This window comes from Nycticebus coucang, chromosome 19 (assembly GCF_027406575.1).
Source record: "Nycticebus coucang isolate mNycCou1 chromosome 19, mNycCou1.pri, whole genome shotgun sequence".
In the NCBI taxonomy this organism is placed as follows: Eukaryota; Metazoa; Chordata; class Mammalia; order Primates; family Lorisidae; genus Nycticebus; species Nycticebus coucang.
In genome coordinates, this window is record NC_069798.1 from 29,117,018 (window position 1) to 29,139,807 (window position 22,790).

The window sequence follows — 22,790 nt, forward strand, 5'->3', positions numbered from 1 at the left end:
TTGCTGTTCTAAACATTTTCTATTAGAAATGAGTCAGAATGGTTAATGAACACATACTTAAAAACATGTAAGCTATTAACATGAAGCTCAGCTTATGCTCCCACAGACTTTTGAGCATTAATATTTAAAACTTTCAGTGATTACAGAAACAGGGAAACAGCCAGCTAGAGGTGTGCCTCCATCTTTGAAGGCCAACTCTTCAGCCTGTTTTTTTCTCAGTGTATGGAAAGTGATAGGTAGAGGGAGGATGGAAGCCTCTTTTTCATGAGTATCATTATTCTCAATAATCAAAAAAATTTTAAAACTTCATAAATAACTGAAAATTTTTCAGAGCAAAAGTGCAGGTAGAAAATCATAGGGACTACTTTTAGGTCCCCAGTGGGTCATGGAAGAGGGGAGCCCTAGGTGGTTGGCAGGTAGAAGCAGTGCAAAGGAAGGACGCCTCCCGATTGCTGTGGCAGAAGTCAGGAAAGAGAGCAAGCCAGTGGGATTGAAGTGTGCAGAGGGTCCTGCACCTCAATCTCTGGGACTTAAGCATAAAAACTGCCGCCATCCAAGGACCTAGGGCTGGATGGGTGATTTCCCTACTTTCCCTCTTGGGAAGGAGAGTGAAGGCTTTGCTTCTCTCACTGCCAGGGGTGTAGAGGAAGGAAATAGACATTCCTAATGGAACATAGCTAGTCAGGCATTGTGGTGGGCACCTGTAGTCTCAGCTACTCGGGAGCCTGAGGTAGGAGGATCGCTTGAGATCAGGAGTTTGAGGTTGCTGTGAGCTATGATGCCACTGCACCCTATACAGGGCAACAGAATGAAATTCTGTCTCAAAAAAAAAAAAAAGGAAACCTGAGTGCTCTTCTTTATAGAAATTCCATTAACTGAAGCAGGTTAAGTTCAGATTTTTGTTGCATCAAATACTAGGCATATGTGGGCTTGTTAGAGGTACCCCTGTGTGTCTACAGGAAAATGATTTCTAATTTACAGGGAATTTATTTCCAAAGGAACTCTTGGAACCCACCCTGTTTCATGCAGGAGAATGTGTGTCCTAAGGATGTCCAGGAACCACACAGAGTAGGGTTGGGAAACTCAAAACTGCTAGGAGAGCAGGTGGAAAGCTTTTTGCAACAGTGGCTTCATCAAAACTCCTTATGAAGAGTCCTGCAAAATAATGTTTGGGAATTTTTTGTTTTTAAATGGTCAGAATAAAGTATAGCAGAAGTACACCTCTTCTTAAAAAATGAATAACTCTGGGAAATGTACAAACACCATAACACAAAATTGGAAGCAAGAGACTTAACAGGAAATGGGTAAGGAAGAAAAACTTTATGGAAAACTGCAAAATAAATGAGCAGAGTGAGATTTGTTTGTAGTAAAGGATATAAAGAACATAGTATGAAAATGTTCTAATACAGTGCTAACTTTCTATGACAGAAATGTTCTGTACGTTTGAGCTAAAACAATCTACTAACACCATGAATACTTGAAATGTAGCTAATACAACTGAAGAAACTGATTTTTCATATAATTTAAATAACCACAGTGACTAGTGGCTTCAGATTGAATAGCAAAGTTCTAATGTCTCATGAGTCAAAACCAGTGGTTTCTTTGGAGATGGGGGACTTCTCTAATCACTGTTATGGGATTGAGGGGCGGGTACAGAAACAGAGGCAAGCTCTTACCAGACTGGCCCCTTAAATAAGACCCAAAACTCCTCCATTGCTTCCGGAGATGGGACAGTACCACATAGCTGTGTGGTACTCACACAGTGTGTTCTTCCAACTCCTGGCTAATCCAGTGGCCTAGGATTTTGGCCACTTAGATGGGAATGGTAAGAAACCTATGGGTCCATCACACACAGAATTTGAGGTTGGGGCCACCCCTTGGGCCATCTGTGCATGGAAACTGCCGTTGTTCAGTTGATGAAAAGATGGAAAAAGGGGTACTCATTTCCGGACAGGGTTTCCAGATCCAGAAGGTTTAGAAGTGGAGGAACCAGAGGGCCCTTTCTGGGCACCTGCGGGCTGTACAGGTGCTTTCTTTTTGGGTACTAAGATCTTGTTCTTGCTCTTAAACACTTTGCTTGGATCCAGCTTATTCACAAAGGAGTCAGTCTCTTCTGTGAGCAGGTTTGTGTTGTAGGTGATGGGCTTATACATGTTGAACCATTGCTGTAAGGCAGAAAATTGAGAGAAGGTCATAGTTCAAGGGAGATACCATTCATTGTCTCTCTTTTTTGTAATTTTTTTTATTCTTTGTCTCTTTAGTGGGGATGTGGGGGCAGAGAGCCGAGAACCAGAGGCAGAGAGACAAGAGAGTATACATTCTATGAAAAACTGCCTCAAAAAATGATTAGCTTTTCCTTTAAGTGAAATTATAGACAGATCCCATCAGCCCTTAGTAAGACACAAATTGCTTTGAGGTCTCATAACTTTTAAAATTAAGGCAGTACAAGCAGTAGAATGTGAGTACACTTCCTTCTGATCTAGGGAACAACGTCCTTCTAATGTTCTCTCAAGTCAATTGGACAAGCACCCTTTCCAAAGAAGAGGTTCATGACAAGGCCTCTGCTGAGAGAAGCGGTGTGTTGGGATTCTGTTCCCTACTGGCTTTCTAGGCAACTGGGGACAAAGTGCATCCACATTTACTGACTTTTCACTGATCACAACCACCTCCCAATGTTGATCAGATGGATGCTGTTAGTAAGCAACATTTGAGAAAAATGAAGCCCACTAGATGAATACATAGTAAGGTGGAGCTGGAGCCAAGTAGCTAAAACAATGCTGATTTAGCTGTGAGAAAACTGTCACAAAGGAGCCCAGGCCAGCTCACTCCAGTCCAAAGTTCTTCCAGCCACACTTGGTGTTTTCAAACTAGGTTGTGTATCAGGTTGCACATGTGGCACCTATAGGATTGAAATGGTGCCTAGACCTGTAAGTGAGGCACACCCATACAAAAGAATACTCTGTAGCCACTGAAAGGAACAAGGCAGCTCTAAAATGTATTGGAAAGGAATGATCTCCAAGATGAAGTGTTAAGTGAAAAGAACAAGGTGAAGAACGATGTGGATAGTACATTACAGTTGTGATTTAGAACAAAAGAGCCAAAAAAAAAAAAAAAAGATGCATGTATGCTTTATGTGCAATGAGTATCTTGGAAAGGGAACCTAGGAACTAGTAATACTGGCTGCCTCTGGGAAAGTATACTGGGAAAAACGAGAATAAGAGACATTTTATTCTTCCAGTGAACACGTACTGCCAATGTACAACAACTACCTGGACCTAAGCTCACCCTCCTGACCCCCCCAGTAACTTTTAAAAATAAAAACTCTCCAGGTAATTCTGAGGATCAGCCAAGTTTGGGAATTTCTTAACCAGGTCAGCATAAAGTGAGGTGGTCTATCTACACTAGAATTACCTGCCTTGCTTATTGGACATGCAGGTTCCTGGGCTCCACCCCAGATCTCCTGAATCAGATGGGGAAGTTGGGAATCTGCAATTTCACCATTTCCTCATAAGATTTTGATACATACCAGGGTTTGGGACGACACGTATATTCCTTCCTTACCTTGGCCTGTGGGCTAATACCATAGCTGGTGAAGGCATACTGCCATTGGGGCAGGCCCAGGTGGGTGATGAGCAGGCGATAATAGGCGGTAAAGGTATCTGTGAGAAAATGCCAGTATAATGCTCTGTCCAGGAACCAGATCTCAGTGTCTTGTGCTAATGCTGAAATAGCAGACAAAGGAAATAAAAAATAAGGAATACCTTAATGCTTTTTCCTTTTAACTGTAAAGTCAATATATATATATATTTATGATTAAAAAAAATAATACAGTAGAGAGAATGTAAAATAAAAATTTCTCCCCCATACTCTTTGTAACCTCCTGGTTCCATTCTCCAGGGGCCACTTGTACCAGTTTGATATTGTTTTACATATTATTTTTGAGATAGTGTCTGTCATCTAGGCTACAGTGAGCAATGGTGTGATCATAGCAAATTGCAGCCTCAAACCCCTGGGCTCAAGCAATCCTCCTGCTTCAGCATCCTAAGAAGCTAGGACTACCAGCACATACCACCGTGCCTGGCTAATTTTTTTTGGAGGGGGAAGAGACAGGGTCTTGCTGTGTTATCTAGGCCAGCCTCAAACTCCTGGCCTCAGGATATCTCTTGCCTTGGCATCCCAAAGTGCAGGGATTACAGGTATAAGCCACCATGCCCAGCAGACAGATCAGCTGACTAATTTATCTGCTAGATTCTTACAATCTGTAAGCATATTCAGGCTATCTAAGCAACTGCTCCTTTTCTGTGTGTAATCAGCATTGTGGTCTCAGCTTTCCTAATGGAGAGAAACTCTGAATGACTTTTTTTTTAAATTGTTGTTGATGTTTGAAGCAGAGTCTCACTCTGTCACCCTGGGAAGAGTGCTGTGGCATCATAGTTCACAGCAACCTCAAACTCTTGGGCTTGAGCAATCCTCTTGTCTCAGCCTCCTGAGTAGCCGGGACTACAGGTATGTGCCACTATGCCAGGCTCATTTTTCTATTTTTAGTAGAGATGGGGGTTCACTCTTGCTCAGGCTGGTCTTGAACTCCTGAGCTAAAGAAAGCAATCTACCCACCTCGGCCTCCCAGAGTGCTAGGATCACAGGTGTGAGCCTCCATGCCCCAATGGCTTCGGCTGTTTTGAAGAGGTCTCTCTTAGTAATCAAAAGTGCAAGGAAAAACCACCATGGAGGAGCTCAGTGCAGTTCACCCCTGGGAATCTGGCCAGGACATATGCCTAATGTACTGGTTGGGCTGAAGCAGATGCTTAAGAAGCCAGTTCCTGCCTCATACCTGGTCTTGACCTTCAATTCTTACTACTTAAAGCTTATCCTACTTCATCTGCTATCTAGTTGTATTACCTCCCTAAGTAGCCTCATTCATCCTCTTTCTTTGCCCAGACTGCTATGGTTATAAACCTTTCTATTTGAATCCTACCATTCTCATAAGCAAGCTTGACTGATTCTTAACTGTCTACCACCTTATATCCAAACTCCTTTGCTCGGCTTTCTGAGATGAAGCAACTGGCCTTGTGGCTTCATCTCCTCATCCCCCAAATGAATCAAGAGGCCCACTGAATTGAACTTGTCTGTCATTCCCCCAAATCAGTTGTATTTTCCCATGGCATGAATTTTACCTATTTGTTCTTTTGCTTGGCTGCCCCCCTTTACACGATCCACCTCATATCTAACTCCTACCAAGATGTAGCTCAAATGCTACTTTGAAAAGATTCCTCTAGTGAGAGATGATTTCTCCTTCCCAGAGGTAAATCCTGGTGTATCTTCTCACCCCTACCAGAGAACTACTTGAAGAGGGCCTGGTCTTATCCAGCTCTGTGGTTTCACAGTCCCTGGGCTATGGTCTAACGGGTCCTCAAACTGTGGCCTGCCAGCCACATGAGGCGGTGTGATTGCATTTGTTCCCGTTTTGTTTTTTTACTTCAAAATAAGATATGTGCAGTGTGCATAGGAATTTGTTCAGTTTTTTTTTTTTTAACTATAGTCTGGCTCTCTAACAGTCTGAGGGGCAGTCAACTGGCCCCCTGTTTAAAAAGTTTGAGGACCCCTGGAACCTATTGTTAGGGGGCCAAGTGGCAGCTGCTTGCTCATGGGCACAGAGTCTTTTTCTTTTGATTTCCCATCTGGGGTCTTGAGGTATAGCAATTCAGGATTTTATTGCTGTTAACTGGCCTACATATAGAAGTATAAAAGAAAGATAAAAGATATCTAAAAAAAAAAGAAAGATAAAAGATAATTTCCTGAATGCTTATCTATGCCTAAATCTGCTATAGTAGTCTATAAACAAAATGACTATTTCTTTTAGTTTTTACTCATCTATTATCCTAATCCCATCGACTGTTTTGCAGTAATTCACACGTGAAGATGGAGAAAAGGACTCTAGTAATCAGCCTAGAGGGGAATGCTCTGAGAGGAACAAAGGGGCTTTCTGGGTCATAGCACATATAAGAGATCTGGCAGCATCTCATGAGGCCAAAGAGGTATGTGCCTTTTGTGTGATTGCTGACGAGTAATGTCAGGCAAGACCATAGCCAAATGACAGGACTGTGCTTGTAAATAATTCTTACCTGGTTTCCCACTTTTGTAGACAAGACAAACCTTCCCATTCCCATTGCACGAATCCAGCTCAAATATCACACTACGAGAGTCAAAGTGAGGCTTCTCTGGCTGGTCCTCACTGGCTGCAAACCCAGAATTTAATGGTAATGTTGAAATAAACTTAACTCAAACCCATAATTATATTGATACATCAAACTTTACTAAGATGAAAAAATAGAAAAAAGCCTTATCTCAGACATATGGCTTAAGTATATTTTCAAATAAATCCTGTATTTGAATTATGTCCTGGATCTCATCCATGACCATCTGCCAGGGCTTACCTACCACCAATAGCCAGTATCAGAGAATCTGGAGAAAGGAGCATTGGAAAGCAAACTAAACTTCTTGGAGTAGGACCACATAAAGGCAGAGCAATGTCAATAGCTTGGTTCTGACCTACTTCCCCTAGGATTGCTTATTGTATAAAAATGAGGCATCAAATACATGATCTGAATCTTGCTTTCTATAGAAAGCCCTCTAAGTCATGTAACTCTAATTTATCCTTTTTAATGATTACTTGATAGTCTGTGGGAGTAGATGCTCCCTAATTTATCCCCTGTTGATAGGTATTTACCTATCATCATTCTGCTGTGAATGTCACAATAATCACCTCTGTACATGTCTTTACATTCTAATGCTTTCATTATAAGGGGCAGATTTCCTTCAGTAAGATGGATGTTGCCAGATTGCTTTTCAAAACGGCCTATTTTTTTTTTTTAAGATATTTTCATTGGGTATAAAATGCTCGGTTAATAACTGAGTACTTTATCCTGCTTGAATTGTTTCCAAGGAGAAATATGGTATTATCCTTATCTTTGTTCCTTTAAATTTGTCTTTTCTCTTTGGCTGCTTTAAAAAATTTCTCTTTATCCCTGATTTTAAACAATTTGATTATGGTGTTTCTTTTATTTTTCTTTTGAGGAAGTCTCATTATGTCACCCTTGGTAGAGTGCCATGGCGTCACAACTCACAGCAACCTCAAATTTTTGGGCTTAAGCAATTCTCTTGCCTTACCCTCCCAAATAGCTGGGACTACAGGCACCCATGACAACACCCGGCTATTTTTTTGTTGTAGTTGTCATTGTTGTTTAACAGGCCTGGGCCAGGTTCAAACCTGCCAGACCCAGAGTATGTGGCTGGTGCCCTAACAACTGAGCTAAGGGTGCCGAGCTGATTATGGTGTTTCTTAGTATCATTTGTGTTTCTTGTTCCTGGCTAAGCTTACTGGATATATGAGTTTATAGTTTCCATCAAATTGGCCAACTTTTTCTATTTTTTTTTTTTTGCTGTTTTTGGCCGAGGCTGGGTTTGAACCCACCACCTCCGGCATATGGAGCCAGCACACCACTCCTTTGAGCCACAGGTGCTGTCCTCAAATTGGCCAATTTTTTGAGCCATTATTTCTTCAAGTATTATTTTTTGGCCCTTGACCCCTTTCTTTCAGGAATGTCAATTACATATACATTATACCATTTTTGTCCTTTAGCTCACTGATACTCCTTTCATTAAAAATATGTTTTTCTTCTTTCTGTGTCATTTAGTTTCTACTGGCATGCTTTTAAGTTCTCAAATCTTTTCTTCTGCAATGCCTAAACCACTGTTAATCTTATTTAGTGTATTTTTCACCTTAGAAACTTGTTTTCATCTCTGAAAGTTAAATTTGGGCTATATATATTATATATACTATATACTATTACTATATACCATATATACTATATAGCCTAAGTATATAATGGATATGTACTATGTATCTTCCATGTCTGTACTTCTTTTGATATATATAATACAGTTAAAACTTCTAATGTCCATACATGCTAATTTTTTTTTCCACCAATAAAGCAAAGATAAACATATATGCTAATTCTAAAATAGATGTCACTGCTGGATTGGTTTCAATTAATCCATTTTTCTCCTTATTATGGTTATATTTTTCTACTCATTTGTGTGCCTGGTAATCTCTAATTGGGTGTCAGAAATTATTTTTCTATTGTGAGTGCTGGATATTCTTGTATTTCTGTAAATATTCTTGAACTCTGTTCTTTGACACCATTAAGTTACTTGCAAACAGATACTTTAGTTTTGCTCTTAACACACAGCTAACCAATAACGAGTTACCTGGTCACAGATAATTTCTGTGTAAAACTGATGGTGAAGAAGATGTTAAGATATTAGAGGTGCTAAGTGATTCTATATTATGAGCAGCTGAGAGACAAGAGGGGAGAAAGAATAAAATGGGCTGAATTTGAAACAAATGGGAATTGAGACTGGGAGAAATGAATCAGGGAATAGTTGCTATATTAACATATTTGTTGACTGGCAATTTTCATGTTACCAGTAATTGTGACCGGTCAGCAATATGTTAAGATTTCTCAGGCAGGACCTAGAGCTAATTACTCCACTATACTGAGACAAGACCCTTAAATCATAAGGTTTTTCATCCTGCCTGGTAGAAACAGGCACCATTCTTGGTCCTGTGTGAGTATTGGGCAATGTTCCCTGTAATCATTTTGAGCAGTTTTGTCTCCTGGCCTTGGGCAGTTTCTTCACATGCATGTGCTTATCAGTTATTTGCTGAATACTTGGGAGGATCCTCTGCAGATCTCTGGAGTTTTCTCTTGACGCAGCATTCTCTTGTTACTCAGTTCTGTGAACTCTAGCTGCCTTGACCTGTCTGTACTCTTGGCTCTGTATTCTCTAATCAGGGAGTGCATTAGATCGTACCTGGGTGCCCATTCTACACTGTGGACTGGAGTGTCTCTCAAGGTAATATGTTAGGGAAATCGTAGAGTTCATCTTTTTTTTTTTGTATTTTCGTGTAGCGGCATCATTCAATGGTTTTATTTTATTTTACTTTTTTATTAAATCATAGCTGTGTACATTAAGTAGAGTTCATCCTGTTTGTTTTCCATTGCTCAGAGTTCATTGTCCTTTGTTGGTTAATAGCCAGTCTCTTAAAAATCATTGTTTTTTGTCTCTGTTTTATTGTTGTCATTATTCTAGGTGTGATAATAAATCTGGTCTCTAATATCAATGATGGATAAAATCAAAAGTCTAGATTGTAGGTTCTCACCAAGTTTTAATGGCCCTGCATTGTGCTGCCTTAGGTGAAAATTGCAGAATAGAAAACTCATTCAATGTGGTTCCCTTCTACCAACTTAGATAACACTCTAGTTTCTGCCTACTTTTATTTACTCTTCAGTACTTCCAGGTAATTGTTTCTAAGCTTTTTCCAGAAGCCAAAATGACCTTTTTCCCATTTGTGGGGATTCCACAGGTCTCTGAATGACAGGCTCTTCCTAGGACTCACCACTGTCCAGTCTTTGCTCCTGAACTCCTCCAGTACTATTCTCCAACTGCTTGTTCAACTGACAGAGAAAGCCTTCTATTAGTTTTTACTTGTGCAGGCCATACAGTACAACAAAAATTACTCACCTCCTCAGACTTCCTTGTAACTATAGGTAGCCATTTGACTATTCTGGCCAATAGCTACTAGGAGGGGTTTCTGAAAAAAAAAAAAAAAAACAAACAAACAAACAAAAAAAAAAACTATTGTTTTCCTGATAAAAAGGGAGCGATTCTGTGAAGAGCCAACTTCTCTGCCCTTTGTCTTTTATTCTATTTCCTCCTGACAGGAACAGAGATTTGAAGTCTGGAGGTCGAGCCCACACTTCTCAATCATAAGGATGAAAATCATATCCAAAATCTGAGCAAGAACCAAGAGGGAGATACTATCATTGACTTTCTCAAGCAGCTACACTAGCCTAGTTCCAGATTTCTTGTTATGAGAAACATAAAATGCTATTTAACTTAAATATACTATATCTCTCTTATATGTAGCCAAACACAATTCTGACTGAAAAAGTCCTCTCTTACACCTAGTTAGTTGCTCACGAGTTTTTGCAGCCATTTGACTTTTAAACCATTTCACTCGGAAGTGACAAAGAACTTGAAAGTAGGAATGATGAGAAAAGAAGCTGTGTTTAGACTGTCATGTTATCTGAATCCCTGTGATACCAGTGTGTTAAGTTTAATCTAAAGCATTCACACATTCACCAAATAGTAAGTGCCTACTATGTGCCAGGTACTGAACTGGGTGCTGAAAATAAAACAAAGATACCAACCCTGGCATTTTCCTCATACCTTCATGTGTATCATCCTCCAGGTCTGCCAGAGTTGGTGCATTAGGAAGTGAATACATGGAAGACTGGTTGAGCTGAGTCAGTTTTGAGATGCTATTAATTGCCATGTTTCCCAGTGGAATAGTGTGCTCTATAGAAAGATTAATAGGGAGAATTACATGGCATAGCAGCCTAGTTACAATGGTTATCATAAGGTCTTCTGCATAAATAACCTAAGCCCAGGTATTGTTTTGGCCCATAGCTAAGGAATCTGATGTAAGGTGGAAAGAAGCTCACTCACTGCAAACCCCCCAAACACCAACCTTTCATGTAAAAAAAGAAGCTGGGGCCATGGGTGATAAAGAGCCCCCACTTCATGCATTAGGGTGGAGTTGAAGAAATTTTTAAAAAGGAATATTCAAAAAGAACTAAGAAATCTGGTCTTAGGGTCCCTGTTTAAGGAATAAGGTTTTGTTGTTGTTGTTGTTTTTATTGTTAATATACAGTCTCACTCTCGGTAGAGTGCCAGGGAGTCGTGGTTCACAGCATGCTCAAACTCTTGGGTTCACGTTATGCCTCAGTCTCCCAAGTAGCTGGGACTACAGGTGCCTGCCACATCACCTGACTAGCTTTCTTTTCTATTTTTAGTAGAGATGGGGTCTCACTCTTGCTCAGGCTGGTCTCAAACTCCTGAGCTTAAGGGATCCACCTGCCTTGGCCTCCCAGTGTGATAGGATTACAGGCGTGAGCCACCACACCTGGCTAGGAGTAAATGTCTTAAAAGTGTTTTGCTCATTTCTTCCCTTATTTAGCCAGTATTCTGCACAAAGAGTTTCCAAAGGAGTAATAGCTTTGATTATATTATATATTATATAGATATATATCACATAACTTCATCCTGAGGTCTATATCACAGTATATATATTTGTCATTTTCCTTTACTCAGTGACGATAACTTGGAATTCTTGCTTGGTTCTAGTCTTCTGGGATTAGGGTATAAATAGGGAATAGGAAGACTGCGAGTTTTCCTTATCTGACTGTTGAAAAAAACTGAAATGGTTGAAGACAATAAAATAGCTGGTATGTATACCACGGAATGTCCAAGAAGAAAAGACCACTGAAGAGGTAAACATAGGAAGCTGCCTCTGCAACCATTCTGTCACATTTAAGCTTCACAATAAAGAATAGGAATGACAGTGGGAATGAGAAGTTTGGGATTGGGAAGATTAAATTAGAGAAGCTACTGAACAGGAACTCATTGACAAAATATTCCTGAAACATTTCTTCTTTGAGGCAGTCTTGTGAAGGGGCCAGTATATCTCCATAATGCAGGCAAGGGAGAGCCATTTCACTCAGAAGTCTAGTCTCTGTCCCCCAGCGGTTGCTCCAGACTAGAAAGGTCACAGCCAAGTTATAAGGGAGGGTTCTGATTCTGGTGACAAGGATGGTTTCTAGGCCACAGAAGGAAATGATTCTAAGCTAAAAGCTAATGTTAAATGTTTATTAGTAAGCTATAAAAAGTACTTCCAGTCAGCTATGCAAGATAGGAAAGCTTTGGGAATCACCAAAAAAAGGAACTTAGGTGTAAAGGAAGAAGGCAGAGGCAGTGAAGGGGAGAAATCCTTCTCTGTAGGTGTGCTCTGCAACAGAGGTCACTGCGTTCTTAGGAGCAGCAGTGAGGAGTTCGTAGTACTTCCCAAGGCCAAAGTATACCTGGGGATGTGGTTGGAGTCAAAGCCAATAAAGGCACATCGTGGAGCTGGGAAATCTGTGCTAGGAATGGGCTGGACTCTAGTGGCTAAATTACGGTTTTCTAGCTTATGAAATTTTATAGCAGTCTGCACACAAATGTACAGTTCTGCCCTTTAGGTACGCATAGTACCTGCAATCTCTGATAAGAACAGAGTTGAGTTCCCACATCTGTAAACAAGTGCTTTGTCCTAGACACATTTAATGCTAAAGGTAGCCTGTGAACATAGGTAGCTGATGCCTTAGGGTGAGGTGATGAGAGGGAGAGAAGCAAAGGCTCTAATTTTGGGGTTAGAGTCCTGAGGTCTTCATCACTGCATACAAATGTATGAAGCCTGAGAGAGACAACCAGCTTCTCTCGTGAACAATGGAGATTGTTACTGCCACTTAATCTAAAGGGTGTGCTCCAAGGTACAGTCTTCTAAGGCTTTTAACATTGAGGTGGCTCAGATATTTTGTGTAATGATTAATATTTTCCTTCACCCCTTTCCAACAGGAATCATCTAAATTGAGCTTCCAGTTCTGAACTGGCTACACTCTGCCATGGAGTGGTGGTGGGTGAAGTAATGATGGTATCTGTTAGCTCTGGGAGATAATCATAGCTTCTAGATATGGCACTGGAGAGCACCCAAACTCTAAGCCAGGGAAATGCTCAAGGTATCCAACTCACCATCCAGCTTCACACTCCATGTCATGTGGAAGCCATTGGTCATCAGGTAAAAGTTCTTCACATCCTCAGGCATCATACAGTTATTCTTCTAGAATCACAAATCAGCTGAATGTTAGGTCAGGGCTGTGAAAGATGGTACAGGGTTATGCCTCAAGACACAGGAGACATAATTTACCATGTTTCTGATCCCTGAAAAAGAAAGATTCTGACTATTACCTACAACATTCTATTAGAGAGGCATTGGCGTCTGCAAACAGAGTTACCAGTATGACCTTATTTTTTGCTTCACCTGATAAAGCAGACTAGGTGTCTGCCCTGCCATGATAATATCTTGGTGCAGAATTAGCCAGAGAAAGAGTTCAGAGGGAACAAGCTGAACAGGAGACAGAGGAACATGGTTAGAGAGGAGGTTCTAGATAAAGACTGACAATGTTAAAGCAAATCAGTCATTACCATAAATTTCAAACCCATGCTCTTATTTTATATTATTTTTTACAACAAGTTACTGGACAAATGAGAACATCTTAAAAATGAAAAGTATATATTTCCAGAGTATTAAATGCAATTAATCTATTCTAATAGTTCTGACAATTCTTAGAAAGTAAAAAAAGTACAACAGGCTATATTCCAATATTTTATATAGATAACAAATCATCCAAACTGGTGGGGGAGAGAATAAAGAAATAGCTTAGTATCCTTTCAGATGATTCTAGGAGCAAGCCCTAACTTTTAAATAACTCACCTCTGTGCAAATGCCTGACCAGTCTTCTCTAGCCAACTCAAATCCCTGGAGGATGCAGAGGGATGAGTTTTCTAATTCCCTTCTGGGACCTCCTAGAGTGACTTGCTGATATTGGTTATGGAAGCAAAATGTTAATAACTCCTATCAAAATTGTGGCTTACTGAGATGTGATGCTGACCACTACTTATATCAAGTTTATTTTAGTTCATACAATCTGTCAGTTCCAGGTGTCCAATGTATGAGAAGGTGTAATGTAGCAGAATGATTTCACTTCCCAACTCTGCCATTAGCTGAGTATCCTTGAGCATGTCACTTAAACACTGTGAGTCTAGGTTCAAGAATAAACTCTAAGGCTGCATCTACAAAACACTGGAGGTAGGAAGGGATGTGAGCTTGACAGGAAGAGAGAATACTAGGAAATTATTATGATTTGTGGCCACAACACCTTTAAGAATTATAGGTGAGGGAAAAACATCAAGTTTGCAGGTAATTTTAAGCAGTGTTTTTAGATGATTAAACAAGCAATGCCTATCATTTTTGGATTCTTGGATTCTCTGGGCTAATTTATTTATCTTCTTACTTGAAGTTAAGAGCTCGCTTCTAGGGCCTTCTGTATGGCAACATTCTCTGATCTTTCAAAGAGAAAAGGTGTGAATGCAGAACGCCTTTCTCCCACCCCAGAATCCTCACATAGGTAGTCTACAGTGATCAATGTTCTGACAAGGTTTTTCTCTGTTGCCCCCAAAGACCAGCATCCACTTTGAGATTTTGATCACTAGTGCCATCTTGCGGTAGAGACAGGGAAACTACTGTCTACCAGCCTCTCTTAACAGAGATTCTGTAAGATGCTAGCTTAGAATTAGGCAATATTCATCTTTAAGTTAGGGTGAAGAATTCCAGTAATAGCAATTATAAATTAATTATGGTATTTGCTTCACCCACTAAACACATTCTGGTATTATACTAGTTTTTAAAAATTCTCCAAAATCCATAAAAATAGAAAAAATGTAATCAAATATTTAATACACATTTCCAATACTAATAAAAACATGGAAATTGTTTAGTAAACCAAATTTATGAGAAACATTAAGACTTTATTGTCATTATAATATAAATGACTGGCAGCCCTAAGCCCTGCTGCTTCTTTGCTAAAGACTTTCCACCCCAGGCACTGCTGGGCAGGCGTGTGGTGCATTTGTCCCTTCCTACCATGTTTTTAGCTCTTTTGAATAAGGCTTTCAGGGCACTACTTTTGCGTGGTTCCTCTGCCCTGCCCAGTAACTCAGGGTTATGAGAAGAGTGGTAATCTAGGACCCAAGAGAGGAGAGAGCTAGCAGTGTGGTTAACCTAAGAAGTCCAGGAGATGTCAAGTGAGGTGAAGTAAGGCATTAGAATAGTGGTTCTCAACCTTCCTATTTATAAAATGGGAGTCACCACGATATGAGGAACTATATTAAAGGGTCGCAGCATTAGGAAGGTTGAGAACCACTGCATTAGAATGAAAAGGTCCCTGATGATTCTGACAGAGTGGGTCCAAGGAATGGTAGTAAAGAGAGGCTATGGCAGGATGAAGAGTAACTGTGAAGGAAAGGGACAGTAATTTAGACTTGGGGGCAGTAAACAATGGCCATGCACTATCTCCATCCTGTCACCCATTTTTGTAAAAATGTTTTATTTTGAGCAGTCATGCCTATGAATTTCAGCACTGTTTTCAATACTGAAAACACTTTCTAGGCTACACTGAAAGAAATGAGTTGATATAGAAACTGCAGAGCCCACCGAGTTTAAACTATGTACCGTATCTGATCCTTTAAATAAAACATTTCCTGACCCCTGATTTAGGTAGTTTTTCTACATGCTTGATGTACAAAGGAACAAATGGCTAAGTAGCCAGAGGGAGACACAAATTTTGAAGGGTTTATGTTTTTGTTTTATTTGAAAAAAATTTTTTGTATTACTTAAATGTGAATTGTTTTTTTAAAGAGGTGAAAAGACCCTATAGGTAAGCTGCCAGTATAGAGGGAGGAAGTTAAGCACCAAAGAGGAGAACACTGAGGAGCTACTGGGCAGAGTATGCGCAAGAGGTGAGGGGGCAACTAGGGGCATGGTGTCACAGGCTGACTTCCCCCACTTAACGATAAATTCATAGCAGGAGCATGTAAGAAACAGATCTGTAAGGAGGTTCAGAATCCACTCAGTAGAATGTAAAAAAAAGTGAGACTGAAAAGAAGGTAGAAATTCTGCCAAATCATTTAGTCTCTGTGGGCCAAAATTTCACCATCAGGAAACTGAATTTGTATATGGGTATTGGAGAGTTAACCAATCAAGCGTTGGAAAGCACCCTGCAACTATGAAATGTCACTGAAATGCTTAATAATAACAGAGCTCTCCTGGCACCAGGATGCTATGAGAGCAATGTAACCTTTTCTATCTTGAAGTCTTCACAGACGTTGAAAGCCTCTTCTAGATCTCATCTTTCTGGTTAACAACTTCTTATAGCTTTGATGGGAAAACATTTTCTCAACTTCTGTATGGAAGGGCGGGCTTCCATACAATGCTCCCTTTACTAAACAATTTCTATGTTTATATTAGTACTGGAAATGTATATTAAATATTTGAATATACTTCATAGGACTCAGTCCACTTTGTAATTACACTGGTAACAATCTACACTATGTCTTAGACAATAGGATAAACAGATAATAATAGTGCCTTTTAAGAAACTACCACTGAATTGCCAGGGCTCAACACCAAGCACAATGCCTGACCCATTTTAGAAGCTTGAAACTTTTATTGAATAAAGGAATTAAAGTTCAGAGGAGGATTGGAAAGCACTAGCTTTTGATCTGGTTAACAGTTATCTGTAACATTTAACTATGTTCTGAATAGCATGATGCTTAATATTTTCCTTTCCTCACTGGATTTATAGCTTTGTTGTATCCAATTTCAAAGGCTACTGCATCCATAGAATAGTGGAGCTCAAGGGAGACACTCCATGCTGGGGCACTGACATGGAATGAAAGGAAGTATTAAGTGGCCTGAATAGTAACAGAGTAAAGGGAGAACTTTACCTTGAAGGCAGCTGTGGCATATGATAAGAATAGGTTTCCTCCCCTAATCTTTCCCTTGTAGAGGCATTAAATTGACCTCTCTTTGTTGAGAGGTAAGGATTCCACATGGCAACACTTACTTGTTCCCATGAAGAAATCATATGACGTTCGGCCGGCGCTTTTTCTATGATGGTCACCTCTGTCACACCTGGGGAAGATTCTGGAAGAGGAAAAAGACTCTGTGGAGTTGCAAGTGGCTCATTCTTACACATTGTTACTATAGACGTTGGTTAATATTTGATGCTGCTCGAGGAATATCCAGTCCCCCGACAAGAATTTATTATCCTTGTGATGAACACAGAGAACGTCTTGGTCTCTGAAAGGCTCCCAGTCCCATACCTAGCACAATTCGACCTACCTGGTAAAAGGGATATTGACAGAATGTGCTCTACACTCAATCACTGCTCAGTCATTTATCTTGTTGAACAAAGAACAGAAAAAACTCCAGATTTCTAGTGACTGCACACTGAACTTCTCAGTGAGCTAAATCTATATAGTGGTGACACCTCAAAGACATAAAACTTGCTTGCTAAGTTTTCTTTTAAATAAAACTCATTCTGAACATAAAATTGACATGGAATGAAAGGAAGTTCATGGAATTTTATTTCTTCTAAATGAAACTCATCCTAGACCTCTTCTACTATGAGGTCTAGGATTTAAATGGTAGGCTAATATGAAAAATGGATTCCATCTAGAAATATACTGAGAATAAAGTCAGTGAAAAGTCTCCAAATAATCTGGTTTACCTCTTTGTGGAACTGTATTCTACCCTTCACTCTGAGGTAAAAAAGCTGCCGCCTTGGAATACAACAGATTTTAATACTTCCTTCCTGTATGTGGCCACACAGATTCAAGAGTTTGAAGTTCTTCATCTATGACATAAAATTTGTCATAAAAGCTATGACATTAAATTCTGTTACTCTTATAAAAAGGTATGTTGAAGCTCTAATCCCCAGTACCTCAAAATAGGACCTTATTTTAAAATAGGGTTACTGCAGAAGTAATTCATTTAGATGAGGTCGTATTGGAGTAGACACCTAGTCCAATGTGATTGATGTCCTTATAAAGAGAACACCGTGTGAAGGGACATGTACAGAAACGATATGGCCACATGAAGATAGAAGATTAGAGTAATGTATCTATGAGAACACAAAAGAATGCTGGCAAACTACCAGGAAGAAGCCAGGTAGTATTCTTTCTCCTAGCAGTGTCAGAATGAACACGACCTTGCTGGCCCCTTAATTTTAAACTTTTGGTCTCCAGAACTATGAGAGAATAATTTTTGTTGGTCTAGGCCACCCACTATGTGGTACCTTTTACAGCAGCTCAGGGAAACGAATACATACAAAGCCTAGCCACTCTTTCTCTTTGTGAGACTGTGGGGATTAGTCCCACTGACATCATTCTGTTTTTACCACGGTCACAGCAAGCCTTGATGAAATCATAGCCACAAATTCTCCCTCTCCTGATCCATCCTCAGGACACTGCCAGAGGATCTTGCCCATAGCTAGGCTTGTTTCCTATCCAATCCTGTTCATTTCTCTCTTGGTCAGGATGATAAGGACCTTAAACTTGTTTGGTTTTGTCTTCTATCTCATAGTCCAAATATTGTTTCAGTAGGATCAGTTTCCTCATTGCCTCAACCCTCTGTCTCCCAAAACAACTCTGTACACATGTTCAATTATGCTATATCCCTTTCCTGATATTCATACTCAAATATGTCCATGTTTCTGTTCATCTACCCAAATCTAACCCATACTTTATTTAAGGACATACTCAACTTCTACCTCCTTCAGGAAACTGTTTCCTTACAGTGATCTCTGCTTTTCCTGATATGCCAACCCATTCTCATGTGGAGTTGAAGCAACACGTTTATACTTACATTCTATTTTGAAAGTATCTTGGTAATTTACTATCCTTGGAATAGTATAGATAGAGAAATGTATTGAGTTTTTCAATCTCTAGGGATATGGCAAGAGACTTGTAGTTTTATCTGGTTCACTGATTTCTATAATTAGGCCAGTATCCTTTTTATGCATCATAAAGTATCCTCCAATTTGTCAGAAAATGGTAATCCTGGGATGCGCCAATAGCTGAATATAGGAACTGATTAATGTGGACTCAATCTAGTCTTGTTTTATGAATTGACTAGTTGTTGTGTGACCTCAGATGGTTCTTCACTTCCCTTCAGTAATGATACTTCCCTTGATTAGGGGAATTTGAGAAAGCAGAAATGAAAGTGCTTTGGAAAAATGAAAGCACCACGTAGTTATACAATTGTTCTGCCTTCTCTCGAATGTTCTTTCTAAAATACTGGGAAGCATGGTGCTGTGGTGGAAAAGCACTGTGAGCTTCCAGCCTTTAAACCTGTCTCTGACTGGTGGAGAAGGAAGATGGTGTCTACCCCTTTAGGAGTGGTACCATTTGGCACTGCTACATCCAAGCCAAGACAGTGGATGATAAATACTATTCACATGTTACAGATAAGGACATCAAGGCTGAGAGGTTAAGCCACAAAGCCAATTCTGTGATTCTAAGCATGGGTCTAGTTGAGAAAAAGGAAGCTTATGTGGTAAATTGCTGCATGCTCCTTTGCTGATTATCCTATCTTTAATTTTAGTAACCTATCACTCCACTTGCACTAGGACAGGAGAATACAGAATTCTTTACCAATGATCTGGGTTTGTATGGTGACACCATATGACCACACCCGTAGGTTGTATGGTGCTTAAGGTTGCAAGAGGACACATAATTATTTACTGTTTATAATAGGCCTGTATGGAAGGGCTACAGGCTCAGACAGAACTACTATGATGCCACTACAGATAGGATTATATCATAATTAAGCTTAAAATACTCTCATGATAGGCCAACTGGTCAGCATTTTGACTTTAATAACTTTCAGATAACAAGTTGCTTAGGAAGTATCCAGTATAGTACTTCAGCATTACTGTGAAGGAGGTATGGGGGATAAGGAAGAGAAGGGCATGCAATACATCCCATTTATATAATGCTCTGTTACAGGGAATTGGCATGCATTATCCTATTTAATGTTTTAACAATCTTGTGAAGCAGGTATCACTACTCTCATTTTAAGATAAGGGAATAATCTGGGCATGGTGGCTCATGCCAATATTTCTAACACTCTAGGAAGCTGAGGTGGGAGGATTGCTTGAGGTCAAGAATTCAAAGTCAGATTGAGCAAGAGTGAGACCTTGTATCTACTACAAATAGAAAATTAGCCTAATATAGTGGCACATGCCTGTAGTCCCAGCTACTCAGCATGCTGAGGCAGGTGGATCGCTTGAGACCAGAAGTTGGCTTCAGTGAACTACGATGATGCACTGCTCTCTAGCCTACGTGACAGAGACTTTGTCTCAAAAAAAAAAAAAATAATAAAATAAACGTAAGGAAACTGAGATTCAGAAATACTAAGTTAATTCATAGAATTTACTTCCTTCTGGTTTTTGGACTTAAGTCTCCATTTCCTTGCCTGCTGTCAGCTAGGGCCACTCTCAAGTTTACAGAGGCCACTTAAAGCTTCTGCACAGCCAAGAACACAGTTAAGTAAAGCAAGCAGACAGCCCTCAGAATGGGAGAAGATATTTGCAGGTTATGTCTCCGACAAAAGTTTAGTAACCAGAATCCACAGAGAACTCAAACATATAAGTAAGAAAAGAACAAGTGATCCCATCTCAGGCTGGGCAAGAGACTTGAAGAGAAACTTCTCTGAAGAAGACAGGCGCACGGCCTACAGACATATGAAAAAATGCTCATCATCCTTAATCATCAGAGAAATTCAAATCAAAACTACTTTGAGATATCATCTAACTCCAGTAAGATTAACCCATATCACAAAATCCCAAGACCAGAGATGTTGGCGTGGATGTGGAGAAAAGGGAACACTTCTACACTGCTGGTGGGAACGCAAATTAATACATTCCTTTTGGAAAGATGTTTGGAGAACACTTAGAGAACTAAAAATAGACCTGCCATTCAATCCTATAATTCCTCTACTAGGTATATACCCAGAAGACCAAAAATCACATTATAACAAAGGTATTTGTACCAGAATGTTTATTGTAGCCCAATTCATAATTGCTAAGTCATGGAAAAAGCCCAAGTGCCCATCAATCCACAAATGGATTAATAAATTGTGGTATATGTACACCATGGAATATTATGCAGCCTTAAAGAAAGATGGAGACTTTACCTCTTTCATGTTTACATGGACGGAGCTGGAACATATTCTTCATAGTAAAGTATCTCAAGAATAGAAGAAAAAGTATCCAATATACTCGACCCTACCATGAAACTAATTTATGGCTTGCATATGAAAGCTATAACCCAGTTTTAACCTAAGCATATGGGGGAGAGGGAGGGGAGGGAGGGGGGAGGATGGGCAGAGGGAGGGTGATTGGTGGGATTACACCTACGGTGTATCTTACAAGGGTACATGTGAAACTTAGTAAATGTAGAATATAAATGTCTTAACACAATAACGAAGAAAATGCCAGGAAGGGTATGTTAACCAGTGATGAAAATATGTCAAATGGTCTATAAAACCACTGTATGCTGCCCCATGGTCACATTAATGTACACAGCTATGACTTAATAATAAAAAAAAGTAAAAAAATGAAAAAAATAAAAAGCAATCAAATAAATACATAATTCCAAGTAGTGATAAGTGCTATGAAGATAAAAAAAAAATAGGGCAGGGGAAAAGAGATCAACAGGGAAGGATGTTATTAGAACTATATTCAGGGAAGGCTTTTTTGAGGTAATGATATTTGACTAGAGGACTGAATGACATGAAGAAAGACTTTCAGAGGAAGCTAATTCCAGCTGGAGGTTCTAGCATATTGCAAAGGCCTCGAAGCAGAGATAAGCTTAGTGAATTTAAGGTACAGCAAGAAGGCCACTGTGGTCAAAACAGAGTGAAAATAAAGTCAGAAAAGACAGATGAGAGCAGATTATACAAGGACATGTGGGTCATAGTACAGATATTTGGACTTTATAGTAATTGTGATGAGAAGGCATTGATGTTGCTTCTCAGCCTGCCTAGGTGATCTTTCTCCTCCTTGGTTTTCTTACTAACTCCCATTTGGCTTTCAAAATGTAGCATCTCCTCTTCTGGAAGATGTACCTTCCAGACAAGGTCAGTCCCCTCTTCCTCTGTGCTAACTCTGAACAATAGATTAATGACCTCCTTTCACACTTCTATGGTCCCAGTCTATTTTTTTCAAAGAACTGTCTTTTTCATTTTTGCAGCCCCAGATTTCAACACAGTGGTGTGTACTAAACCAACGTTCAGTAAGAGAAAAACCCTAACCCCCTAATCCATTCGGTGGTGCAAGCTTTGACTCCTATCGACCACTTCAGGCCTGTAATAGTTGTTTCCCTGCGAGGTTGGCTGCATCATTTCCCCAACTCATTCTGCTACCAGAAGAAAGGCTTGGTCTTCAGGATACTGCCATAGCTAAGAATACCTTTTGAAAGACCCACCCTCCCAAATGTCAGGTGCTTACCGTCGCCCCTTTGCATTCCTCTGCCCTTCCTTCTTGGACCCCAGGGTGGGACTTAAGGTCTGAATGAATGGAGGGAACCTTTGGGCTTCCCAGCCTGCCGCCGAACACTGCCTGCTGCCCGTCTTTCCTCCTTAACAACAGAAGTCACAATAGTGATGGCCACTCACACACAAGGTCCAGCGTCGTGCTGCCCACCCCAAACTTCAACTGGCCGCCGCTCCTCCTTTCTTCTACTCCACAACCGCTCGGGCCCGTCTCCCGTCCTCCATCGCATGTCCCCACTCACCTAGAATGCGGGTGATGCCGAGGGTCAGCTTCTCCAGGTGCGGCTTGTTGCAGCCCAGCAGCGGGGGAGACGTCTTCTCCATGGCTCGCGTCCCCGCTCCGCGCGCGGCCGGGAGAGCGGCGGGAGCAGGTGTGGAGTGCGGGGCGGGCGGGAGGAGGGCCCGACCCCGCCTCAGCGCCTCGCCCGTCACGTTCACGGCATGCCGGGAGCTGTAGTTCTCGGTGCCTGAGAGCGCGGCGGGGTGGACATGGGGGCCCAGGGCTGGTCTGGCAGCAGTAGCTCCGCGGGGCGCTCGTTCCCGCGGACCCGGCCTGTGCTCCACACCGCACCACCGGCACACTGCCTCCCGGCCGCCCGGACCCTCTCGCCCCGCCGGGGCAAGCGGCGCAGGCGGGGGCGGGCCTCTGCGCTTTGCGGCCAATGGGGACTGAGCC

At 40.7% G+C, this 22,790-nt stretch overlaps 1 protein-coding gene across 4 annotated transcripts; it reads right to left on the reverse strand.

The window, feature by feature from the left end:
* Nucleotides 1-1,301: 1,301 nt before the first annotated feature.
* On the reverse strand, nt 1,302-22,721 carry TPGS2 (tubulin polyglutamylase complex subunit 2). 4 transcript variants are annotated; one of them, XM_053571117.1, is made up of 7 exons: nt 22,357-22,721; nt 16,623-16,702; nt 12,691-12,778; nt 10,294-10,422; nt 6,123-6,236; nt 3,562-3,722; nt 1,302-2,165 (listed from the first exon to the last, which is right to left on the reverse strand). In XM_053571117.1, the coding sequence occupies exons 1-7, from the start codon at nt 22,436-22,438 to the stop codon at nt 1,941-1,943; spliced, it is 879 nt and encodes a 292-aa protein (XP_053427092.1). In that variant the 5' UTR covers nt 22,439-22,721; the 3' UTR covers nt 1,302-1,940. The 4 variants fall into 4 exon arrangements, with proteins under 4 accessions (XP_053427092.1, XP_053427091.1, XP_053427090.1 ...); XM_053571116.1 differs by having other exon boundaries at nt 12,691-12,813; nt 22,357-22,402; XM_053571115.1 differs by lacking the exon at nt 6,123-6,236 and having other exon boundaries at nt 22,357-22,597.
* Nucleotides 22,722-22,790: the final 69 nt, after the last annotated feature.